This window comes from Oncorhynchus keta, chromosome 12 (assembly GCF_023373465.1).
Source record: "Oncorhynchus keta strain PuntledgeMale-10-30-2019 chromosome 12, Oket_V2, whole genome shotgun sequence".
In the NCBI taxonomy this organism is placed as follows: domain Eukaryota; kingdom Metazoa; phylum Chordata; class Actinopteri; order Salmoniformes; family Salmonidae; genus Oncorhynchus; species Oncorhynchus keta.
In genome coordinates, this window is record NC_068432.1 from 37,829,342 (window position 1) to 37,841,472 (window position 12,131).

The window sequence follows — 12,131 nt, forward strand, 5'->3', positions numbered from 1 at the left end:
GACATCGACAGCACCCGCTGTCACAGGAAGTCCAAGAAGATCATCGAGGACCTGAGCCACGGCATGTTCACTCCGCTACCTTCATAATCTCCCTCGATCTGGGGCTCCACGCAAGATCTCACCCCGTGGGGTCAAAATGATCACAAGAACGTTGAGCAAAAACCCCAGAACCACACAGGGGGACCTAGTGAATGACCTGCAGAGAGCTGGGACCAAAGTAACAAAGCCTACCATCAGTAACACACTACGCCGCCAGGGACTCAAATCCTGCAGTGCCAGACGTGTCCCCCTGCTTAAGCCAGTACTATGTCCAGGCCCGTCTGAAGTTTGCTAGAGAGCATTTGGATGATCCAAAAGAAGATTGGGAGAATGTCATATGGTCAGATGAAACCAAAATATAACTTTTTGGTAAAAACTCAAAGAATGCTGAGTTGCATCCAAAGAACACCATACCTACTGTGAAGCATGGGGGTGGAAACATCATGCTTTGGGGTTGTTTTTCTGCAAAGGGACCAGGACGACTGATCCGTGTACAGGAAAGAATGAATGGGGCCATGTATCATGAGCTTTTTAGTGAAAACCTCCTTCCATCAGCAAGGGCATTGAAAATTAAACATGGCTGGGTCTTTCAGCATGACAATGATCCCAAACACACCGTGGCTTCGTAAGAAGCATTTCAAGGTCCTGGAGTGGCCTAGACAGTCTTCAGATTTCAACCCCATAGAAAATCTTTGGAGGGAGTTGAAAGTCTGTGTTGCCCAGCAACAGCCCCAAAACAGAGGAGATCTGCATGGAGGAATGGGCCAAAATACCAGCAATAGTGTGTGAAAACCTTGTGAAGACTTACAGAAAACGTTTGACCTCTGTCATTGCCAACAAAGGGTATATAACAAAGTATTGAGAAACTTTTGTTATTGACCAAATACTTATTTTCCACCATAATTTGCAAATAAATTCATAAAAAATCCTACAATGTGATTTTCTGGGTGTTTTTTTTTTTTCATTTTGTCTGTCATAGTAGAAGTGTACCTATGATGAAAATTACAGGCCTCAACTTTTTAGTGGGAGAACTTGCACAATTGGTGGCTGACTAAATACTTTTTTGCCCCACTGTATGTATGTGTATATTATATGTGTGTGTGTGTGTGTGTGTGTACGCAACCAACAAGATTTGATTAGATATGACAATATATAGTTTAACAAAGAATATTGTGCATTTATCTATTTTTTATTCATCATGTCATCGTAATCCGCATGTTATTCAGATGGGGACACCATATACCATATGTATAAACCAATTTGAACATTGAGCTCAGGGGACTCAAAAGCTGCCCTTCCTCTCTGAGCACACAGTGAGTCACAGAGTGGGTCACTGCTACAGATATGTATTAATCATGACATTGTTTAATTTAGGAAATGTGCATGTCTGATATTACTGTGGCTTTGAACATTGGTCACCATTATGTAACGAGGCTTGATCACCAGGTGCAGGAATCGCGTTATGTGCCTGTCTACACCACATGCAGTGTGCAGGTCCTCCTCCGGAAGCATCTTTTTTACCCTGACCTTAATAACGACGATAAACATACTGATCTAAACGCATGTACACAATCAGACATTCTACTGTAACTAAACATGCAGACATTTTGAGCAAGCATACATTCTAAAGACTCAGACACTCTAAACAGTAGTCATTCTGACTGAACAATGACTGTTTTATACATTCAGTTATTGTTTGTGTGGGTTTTTAACCTCTTCTATATTGCTTTCTGGAGACTGTGATATGCTTGACCCCTGAGGTGATTGATATGTCAGTCATCTGCAGGTGTGACTCATAGCAGATTGTTGGACCCCCTCCCTGCGTCATAGTGACTGACTGCACACTCACTGGTACACAGTGATAAAGGGGAGGCAACACTTATTTATTGGGTGACTTTATGTCAGCTTGAGTGTAGAAAATACTTACATGAACATACTGTATATATTTCCCTACACTCTGTTGCAAGTATGTTTGTTCAAAATGGTTTACATTATCACAGTTGCATTACTCCCAGGAAGCACAACAAGGGGGATGGAAATCATTTCACACATTAGAATAACATTGTTGAAACTGACCACAGGATCCGATGATCTGGTCGGAAACACAGCTCTGCATGATTCTGGAAGCCAGCCACTCAGAACTTGCACTTCATCTCTGTCCACTTAGTGCATTAGTCCATAATCCTGTCTCAGAGCAAGCCAATATGTTTCTTCTCTCTCTCTCTCACTCCACTTAATTCCTTCCTGTAATGCGAGTGGAGAAAGAGAATTATATCAAAAACATGTTAGTTAATGTGTGTGGTGCAGACACGAGTAAGTAAGTTCCTGCTGTCAGTCCAACAGCTACAGATGTAGGATCTTAAATTGATCACCCTGTTGGAGGATAACTTTCCTGCAATGCAGGACATTTTAAATGTATAGTGTATTTGAGGTTTTAAAAGGCTTCTGAAGTTTGTAATTTCCATGTAGAAATTTCAGACTTAATTTCCCCTGCAAAAAATGTATCAACCACTACAAAAATGTAAATTAATTATAATCCACATAACAATTAAAATGTCCTGTTGCTGCAGGATTCTGGCTCAAATTAATATCCTGCATCTGTATATGGACATATACTGTACTATGACAACATAACATGATGTCAATTATATGGAATAGGCTCAAATCATTGTTGTCTATGATATGAATATATAGCACTGCTTTACATACATGGTAGGCAAGCTCTACTTCCTAAAGGTAGTGATAGCATTGTCTGATCTGTTGGCTCCCTGATGCTGCTGACTTAATCACCAGGGTCGTCACCTCACATCTCTGCACCGTGGCAGGACATGACAGCTACAAACCACAGCACCCCGAGGTCTCGGCTCTAGTCATATGAGGACAGAGAAATGAAACCGAGTGGGAAGAGAACACTGTTATGTAATGATTGGTTATGCTGTGCTTTGTTGTCTGTCTTAGAAACGCAGGACAGGAGCACCTCCTCTGCAGCCTAGGCAACGGCCCCAGGAACTGCATCGGAGTCCAGCTGAACAACGTCTTTCTCAAGGTGACTCCTCTCCTTTCCTCTCCTCCCTCATCTTTCTACTCTAATCACTTTTCTCTCCTCTCATCACTCTTATTTTATTTTTCTCCACCAAAGTTATTGTTTATCTTTTTTAATGGATTTAACATGACGCTACCAATGTCCTTTAAATGTAAACACTATAAGGTCTATGTACATTTGTTGATAAAACAAAGTCCTACATTACTGACCATTTAGATAGGAATGGTCTGTCTGCAGTGCCTGAAGTCTACAGCTTCTCCAGAAAGTAAAGCACCCCTAAGGAGACAGGGACAGGGATGTTCAGTAGGGATTCCTCTTGGCTAAAGGGGTAATGTTGTTACGGTGGTAAGTTTTGCTGCGGATGTTCTATTGGCTGCTTGTAAGAAAAGGCCAGCTGTGCAGGGCCCTCTGTGGCGTCATTACCAGGCTAGCAACCGCTGACTGAGACTGTCTCTCTGCGTCCCAAATGGCACCCTATTCCCTATATAGTGTTCTACTTTTGACCAGAGGCCCTGGTCAAAAGTAGTGCACTACAAAGGGAATAGGGTGCCATTTGGGTTACAGACACTGTCTGTCCAGACCTGGAACACTCAGTGGGAGGCAGGTGAGAAAGAGGACAGGTGTGCTGCGGCGATAATGACAGTAAGGTGGGAGGGGATCCACTTCCTGTTTCTGGTGTCTATGATAACGTGGTGTGTACTGGTAGTATATATGCGGTGGCTTAGATGGGCAGGAGTCATAGTATCTGATCATCAGAGCTCGTTCTGCTTATCTGTCTATGGCACAGAGAGATGTGAGACAGGCCCTGTCGACAGGGATATTGATGTCCCATGTTTGCTGTTCGCAGTCAGGGTCGGCCGGTGGTGGTGACACATGATGTCCAGTAATTGCACTCTGAAAACCAACACAGCAACAATTGTTTTAACAACAGCAGCTGCTTAAACCCCCACATACACACCACACTACGTCCTCCTGGCCTGGCCTGGTCGACAGATCATATCAGGCCTCTGCGGGGCGGTGAGGGAGGTTGGGTTCCTACTACCCTGGCCTGGTCGGCAGATCATATCAGGCCTCTGCGGGGCGGTGAGGGAGGTTGGGTTCCTACTACCCTGGCCTGGTCGGCAGATCATATCAGGCCTCTGCGGGGCGGTGAGGGAGGTTGGGTTCCTACTACCCTGGCCTGGTCGGCAGACCATATCAGGCCTCTGCGGGGCGGTAAGGGAGGAGGTTGGGTTCCTATTACCCTGGCCTGGTCGGCAGATCATATCAGGCCTCTGCGGGGCGGTGAGGGAGGTTGGGTTCCTACTACCCTGGCCTGGTCGGCAGATCATGTCAGGCCTCTGCGGGGCGGTAAGGGAGGAGGTTGGGTTCCTACTACCCTGGCCTGGTCGGCAGATCATATCAGGCCTCTGCGGGGCGGTAAGGGAGGAGGTTGGGTTCCTACTACCCTGGCCTGGTCGGCAGATCATATCAGGCCTCTGCGGGGCGGTAAGGGAGGAGGTTGGGTTCCTACTACCCTGGCCTGGTCGGCAGATCATATCAGGCCTCTGCGGGGCGGTAAGGGAGGTTGGGTTCCTACTACCCTGGCCTGGTCGGCAGGTCATATCAGGCCTCTGCGGGGCGGTAAGGGAGGTTGGGTTCCTACTACCCTGGCCTGGTCGGCAGATCATATCAGGCCTCTGCGGGGCGGTGAGGGAGGTTGGGTTCCTACTACCCTGGCCTGGTCGGCAGGTCATATCAGGCCTCTGCGGGGCGGTAAGGGAGGTTGGGTTCCTACTACCCTGGCCTGGTCGGCAGATCATATCAGGCCTCTGCGGGGCGGTGAGGGAGGTTGGGTTCCTACTACCCTGGCCTGGTCGGCAGATCATATCAGGCCTCTGCGGGGCGGTGAGAGAGGTTGGGTTCCTACTACCCTGGCCTGGTCGGCAGATCATATCAGGCCTCTGCGGGGCGGTGAGGGAGGTTGGGTTCCTACTACCCTGGCCTGGTCGGCAGATCATATCAGGCCTCTGCGGGGCGGTGTGGGAGGTTGGGTTCCTACTACCCTGGCCTGGTCGGCAGATCATGTCAGGCCTCTGCGGGGCGGTAAGGGAGGAGGTTGGGTTCCTACTACCCTGGCCTGGTCGGCAGATCATATCAGGCCTCTGCGGGGCGGTAAGGGAGGAGGTTGGGTTCCTACTACCCTGGCCTGGTCGGCAGATCATATCAGGCCTCTGCGGGGCGGTAAGGGAGGAGGTTGGGTTCCTACTACCCTGGCCTGGTCGGCAGATCATATCAGGCCTCTGCGGGGCGGTAAGGGAGGTTGGGTTCCTACTACCCTGGCCTGGTCGGCAGGTCATATCAGGCCTCTGCAGGGCGGTAAGGGAGGTTGGGTTCCTACTACCCTGGCCTGGTCGGCAGATCATATCAGGCCTCTGCGGGGCGGTGAGGGAGGTTGGGTTCCTACTGCCCTGGCCTGGTCGGCAGATCATATCAGGCCTCTGCGGGGCGGTGAGGGAGGTTGGGTTCCTACTACCCTGGCCTGGTCGGCAGATCATATCAGGCCTCTGCGGGGCGGTGAGGGAGGTTGGGTTCCTACTACCCTGGCCTGGTCGGCAGATCATATCAGGCCTCTGCGGGGCGGTGAGGGAGGTTGGGTTCCTACTACCCTGGCCTGGTCGGCAGATCATATCAGGCCTCTGCGGGGCGGTGAGGGAGGTTGGGTTCCTACTACCCTGGCCTGGTCGGCAGATCATATCAGGCCTCTGCGGGGCGGTGAGGGAGGTTGGGTTCCTACTACCCTGGCCTGGTCGGCAGATCATATCAGGCCTCTGCGGGGCGGTGTGGGAGGTTGGGTTCCTACTACCCTGGCCTGGTCGGCAGATCATATCAGGCCTCTGCGGGGCGGTAAGGGAGGAGGTTGGGTTCCTACTACCCTGGCCTGGTCGGCAGATCATATCAAGCCTCTGCGGGGCGGTAAGGGAGGAGGTTGGGTTCCTACTACCCTGGCCTGGTCGGCAGATCATATCAGGCCTCTGCGGGGCGGTGAGGGAGGTTGGGTTCCTACTACCCTGGCCTGGTCGGCAGATCATGTCAGGCCTCTGCGGGGAGGTTGGGTTCCTACTACCCTGGCTGCGTCACAAATGGCACCTTATTCCCTTTTTAGCGTTCTACTTTTGACCAGGGCCCATAGGGACACCGTAGTGACGCCCATGGGGCTCTGGTCAAAAATAGTGCACTATATAGGGAATAAGGTGCCATTTTGAAGGCAGCGTTATCCTGCCAGATCAGCTTGCTTCCTCTGACGTACTGAACTGAGTGTCTGTACTGAGCTCTCTAATGCCCACTGATAGACAAGGATCTGGGAGATTACCATCCACTCAGCAGGGAGTATGACTCACTCTCTATTGCTTTTTATCCAATAGAACTAGATACTGTCAGTCAAATAAACAGTAGGTACCACCACAGTACTTCATTCAGCCTGTCATTCACCCTGGGAATTGCAGATGTTCAGAACTATGCAGCAGTAAGAGACTCCAAAGGCACAGCATTGTAACAGGAGGAGCTGGTGTGTGCTTACGGACGTCATCAACTTCCATACATCTTTTTTTTTCTAGGAGAAAATAATCACCCTCCCTTCTCCTGTTCAACGATTTAGTGCATGCGGACGGACAAGGCTGTAGTGAGGGATGACTCAACTCTGATCATCTTATCATGGGAGAGTTGATGCTGAACTATACTTACGCTGCATACAGATGTGCTGACTGACAAAGGCGGCCATATGGCTGCTATAAGAACTGGTTAGCTGGCTTAGGTGTTTTGTTTGTTGGAATGGAATGCAATCCATTGTGTCATTGCTTAATTATGGTGTAGGTAGGTTTATAGGGAAAATACTGTATAGGTCTCAAACTCATATATGAGATATTGTGTTTCTCTGAGTAACTGATATTTGATGACAGCCAGAGCAGAAAGCATATCTTTGAGACAGTTACCATGGCAACAGACATACAGTGGTTTGAGAGGATGAGCTGTACTGAGCCTATTGTATCAAAACAGCCACTTTACCTAGCTCAGGTCAAAATCTTAAGCGATAAAAGTAATGTTGATGTTTTGTAAAAGTAATAATACATTACTCTCATATGTTGACGAGAATGCAATTCCTCCCTGTTGTGGACAGACACCCAGTAACAGGTTTTGATGGTATATACTGTATAGGCCCTATACGTGTCCATTGTGGTACTTGAGACAGATTCACAACGCTTAAGTTCAAATCCTAGGTGATATTGCATTATAAAGAAGTGATATACTGTCTTGTCATGTCAAGGCTGCTAACAAGCTGCAGTGGGCAGTGACGGTAACATTGCACCCAGACATACCCATTCTGAGGAGTGGGGGGTGACAGGGCGGTTTCATGTCATAGAAGAGATGAGGCATCACTGTTTGGCTTAGTGAAATCCAGCGTGGCCAGTCCCCCAAACCCAGGCCACCCCTGAGGGGACAGTCCATTTGTCATCCTCCTTTATACATGGCAGCCTCCACACGTATACACACATCAGCAGTGCTGTCTCACTGGGCCAATTTCAACAACAAAAATGATGTGATGACGTTGAATCAACGTGGAAAACTGATTGGATTTGCAAATGGTCATCAACATAAGTGAATTTTGTATTTTTTTCACCCAACTTTTAATCTAAATCCAGTGAGATGGTGACATGTTTTGAACTGACATCTGTGCCCAGTGGGCTCTCTCTCTACAGCAAAACCAAGAACTCTACTACTGTATAAGAGTGGTATGAGAGGTGACAAGATGTGAGACTCATGGATATACTCTAAGGGTTGATATATATTATATCTAAGTAAAGCCAATCATATATTTCCCTTTAAGCATGAAGGGATATATTACGAGAAGAGAAATGGGGTTAGTGTCATGTTAGTGTGACACTAAATTAGTGCCATGCATCAACATTTTTTTAAAGCTTTTTAAATGACATGCATTGGAATAATAGCCTGATGGAATCTGTCCTGAACATGCTCTGTCCTTATCCTTGTGATTTATTACCTGGCCCATCCCAACTGCAGCAGTGTGGTCATTACCGAGGCACAATCACTAGAGAGGTGGCTGGTTGTCTCTGTTTTGGCCAGACTAGTGCATGGGTTGGGTGTGACCAGAGACCAGTGAGGGGACTCTGGAGAGCAGTGGGATGTAGGTCAGAAGCTGTGAGTCATCTTTCCCCCTTCCCTCCCCCTTACCGCCTCTGGCAAAGGCACTCTCTCGGGAGAGAGAGGAGAGGCAAGGACGATCTGTCACTCATGTACTGTTAGCATCAAACTGGTCACTTCAGAGATCCTGCCAAAATGCCACTCTGCAGTGGACGAACAAGACACTACGACACAAGCAGCGCTGTTATTTGTCGTTCATTAGCCAGATTGGCCAGAGTGATTGTTCATGTAGCCTAATGTGTTGTGTCTTAAAGAGACATCTCTATTGTACATGTAGCCTAATGTGTTGTCTTAAAGGGACATAATGTGTTGTATCTTAAAGGGACATCTCTATTGTACATGTATCCTAATGTGTTGTCTTAAAGGGACATCTATTGTACATGTATCCTAATGTGTTGTCTTAAAGGGACATAATGTGTTGTCTTAAAGGGACATCTCTATTGTACATGTAGCCTAATGTGTTGCATCTTAAAGGGACATCTCTATTGTACATGTATCCTAATGTGTTGTCTTAAAGGGACATAATGTGTTGTGTCTTAAAGAGACATCTCTATTGTACATGTAGCCTAATGTGTTGTCTTAAAGGGACATCTCTATTGTACATGTATCCTAATGTGTTGTCTTAAAGGGACATCTCTATTGTACATGTATCCTAATGTGTTGTCTTAAAGGGACATCTCTATTGTACATGTAGCCTAATGTGTTGTCTTAAAGGGACATAATGTGTTGTATCTTAAAGGGACATCTCTATTGTACATGTAGCCTAATGTGTTGCATCTTAAAGGGACATCTCTATTGTACATGTATCCTAATGTGTTGTCTTAAAGGGACATAATGTGTTGTGTCTTAAAGAGACATCTCTATTGTACATGTAGCCTAATGTGTTGTCTTAAAGGGACATCTCTATTGTACATGTATCCTAATGTGTTGTCTTAAAGGGACATCTCTATTGTACATGTATCCTAATGTGTTGTCTTAAAGGGACATCTCTATTGTACATGTAGCCTAATGTGTTGCATCTTAAAGGGACATCTCTATTGTACATGTAGCCTAATGTGTTGTCTTAAAGGGACATAATGTGTTGTATCTTAAAGGGACATCTATTGTACATGTATCCTAATGTGTTGTCTTAAAGGGACATAATGTGTTGTGTCTTAAAGAGACATCTCTATTGTACATGTAGCCTAATGTGTTGTCTTAAAGGGACATCTCTATTGTACATGTAGCCTAATGTGTTGTCTTAAAGGGACATCTCTATTGTACATGTAGCCTAATGTGTTGTCTTAAAGGGACATAATGTGTTGTATCTTAAAGGGACATCTATTGTACATGTATCCTAATGTGTTGTCTTAAAGGGACATAATGTGTTGTGTCTTAAAGAGACATCTCTATTGTACATGTAGCCTAATGTGTTGTCTTAAAGGGACATCTCTATTGTACATGTAGCCTAATGTGTTGTCTTAAAGGGACATCTCTATTGTACATGTAGCCTAATGTGTTGTCTTAAAGGGACATAATGTGTTGTATCTTAAAGGGACATCTATTGTACATGTATCCTAATGTGTTGTCTTAAAGGGACATAATGTGTTGTCTTAAAGGGACATCTCTATTGTACATGTATCCTAATGTGTTGTCTTAAAGGGACATCTCTATTGTACATGTATCCTAATGTGTTGTCTTAAAGGGACATCTCTATTGTACATGTAGCCTAATGTGTTGCATCTTAAAGGGACATCTCTATTGTACATGTATCCTAATGTGTTGCATCTTAAAGGGACATCTCTATTGTACATGTAGCCTAATGTGTTGTCTTAAAGGGACATCTCTATTGTACATGAAGCCTAATGTGTTGCATCTTAAAGGGACATCTCTATTGTACATGTATCCTAATGTGTTGTCTTAAAGGGACATCTCTATTGTACATGTATCCTAATGTGTTGTCTTAAAGGGACATCTCTATTGTACATGTATCCTAATGTGTTGTCTTAAAGGGACATCTCTATTGTACATGTATCCTAATGTGTTGTCTTAAAGGGGCATCTCTATTGTACATGTAGCCTAATGTGTTGCATCTTAAAGGGACATCTCTATTGTACATGTAGCCTAATGTGTTGTCTTAAAGGGACATAATGTGTTGTATCTTAAAGGGACATCTATTGTACATGTATCCTAATGTGTTGTCTTAAAGGGACATAATGTGTTGTGTCTTAAAGAGACATCTCTATTGTACATGTAGCCTAATGTGTTGTCTTAAAGGGACATCTCTATTGTACATGTAGCCTAATGTGTTGTCTTAAAGGGACATCTCTATTGTACATGTAGCCTAATGTGTTGTCTTAAAGGGACATAATGTGTTGTATCTTAAAGGGACATCTATTGTACATGTATCCTAATGTGTTGTCTTAAAGGGACATAATGTGTTGTGTCTTAAAGAGACATCTCTATTGTACATGTAGCCTAATGTGTTGTCTTAAAGGGACATCTCTATTGTACATGTAGCCTAATGTGTTGTCTTAAAGGGACATCTCTATTGTACATGTAGCCTAATGTGTTGTCTTAAAGGGACATAATGTGTTGTATCTTAAAGGGACATCTATTGTACATGTATCCTAATGTGTTGTCTTAAAGGGACATAATGTGTTGTCTTAAAGGGACATCTCTATTGTACATGTATCCTAATGTGTTGTCTTAAAGGGACATCTCTATTGTACATGTATCCTAATGTGTTGTCTTAAAGGGACATCTCTATTGTACATGTAGCCTAATGTGTTGCATCTTAAAGGGACATCTCTATTGTACATGTATCCTAATGTGTTGCATCTTAAAGGGACATCTCTATTGTACATGTAGCCTAATGTGTTGTCTTAAAGGGACATCTCTATTGTACATGAAGCCTAATGTGTTGCATCTTAAAGGGACATCTGTATTGTACATGTATCCTAATGTGTTGTCTTAAAGGGACATCTCTATTGTACATGTATCCTAATGTGTTGTCTTAAAGGGACATCTCTATTGTACATGTATCCTAATGTGTTGTCTTAAAGGGACATCTCTATTGTACATGTAGCCTAATGTGTTGTGTCTTAAAGGGACATCTCTATTGTACATGTAGCCTAATGTGTTGTCTTAAAGAGACATAATGTTTTGCATCTTAAAGGGACATAATGTGTTGTATCTTAAAGGGACATCTATTGTACATGTAGCCTAATGTGTTGTCTTAAAGGGACATAATGTGTTGTCTTAAAGGGACATCTCTATTGTACATGTATCCTAATGTGTTGTCTTAAAGGGACATAATGTGTTGTCTTAAAGGGACATCTCTATTGTACATGTAGCCTAATGTGTTGCATCTTAAAGGGACATCTCTATTGTACATGTAGCCTAATGTGTTGCATCTTAAAGGGACATCTCTATTGTACATGTAGCCTAATGTGTTGTCTTAAAGGGACATAATGTGTTGTGTCTTAAAGGGACATCTCTATTGTACATGTAGCCTAATGTGTTGTCTTAAAGGGACATCTCTATTGTACATGTAGCCAAATGTGTTGCATCTTAAAGGGACATAATGTTTTGCATCTTAAAGGGACATAATGTGTTGTGTCTTAAAGGGACATCTATTGTACATGTATCCTAATGTGTTGTCTTAAAGGGACATAATGTGTTGTGTCTTAAAGAGACATCTCTATTGTACATGTAGCCTAATGTGTTGTCTTAAAGGGACATCTCTATTGTACATGTATCCTAATGTGTTGCATCTTAAAGGGACATCTCTATTGTACATGTAGCCTAATGTGTTGTGTCTTAAAGGGACATAATGTGTTGTATCTTAAAGGGACATCTATTGTACATG

The 12,131-nt window shown here is 44.5% G+C and overlaps 1 protein-coding gene across 4 annotated transcripts in view; it reads left to right on the forward strand.

The window, feature by feature from the left end:
- LOC118380885 (putative cytochrome P450 120) overlaps window positions 1–12,131 on the forward strand; it is a 345,267-nt gene that overhangs the window by 45,635 nt on the left and 287,501 nt on the right. For all 4 annotated transcript variants that reach the window (XR_008060959.1, XM_052458177.1, XM_052458176.1 and 1 more), the window contains exon 10: window positions 2,998–3,085. Coding sequence is in view for 3 of the 4 variants with exons in the window: in XM_052458177.1 (XP_052314137.1) it covers window positions 2,998–3,085 (88 nt within the window). In the remaining variant the exon portion in view is untranslated. The remainder of the gene's footprint in view (window positions 1–2,997; window positions 3,086–12,131) is intronic.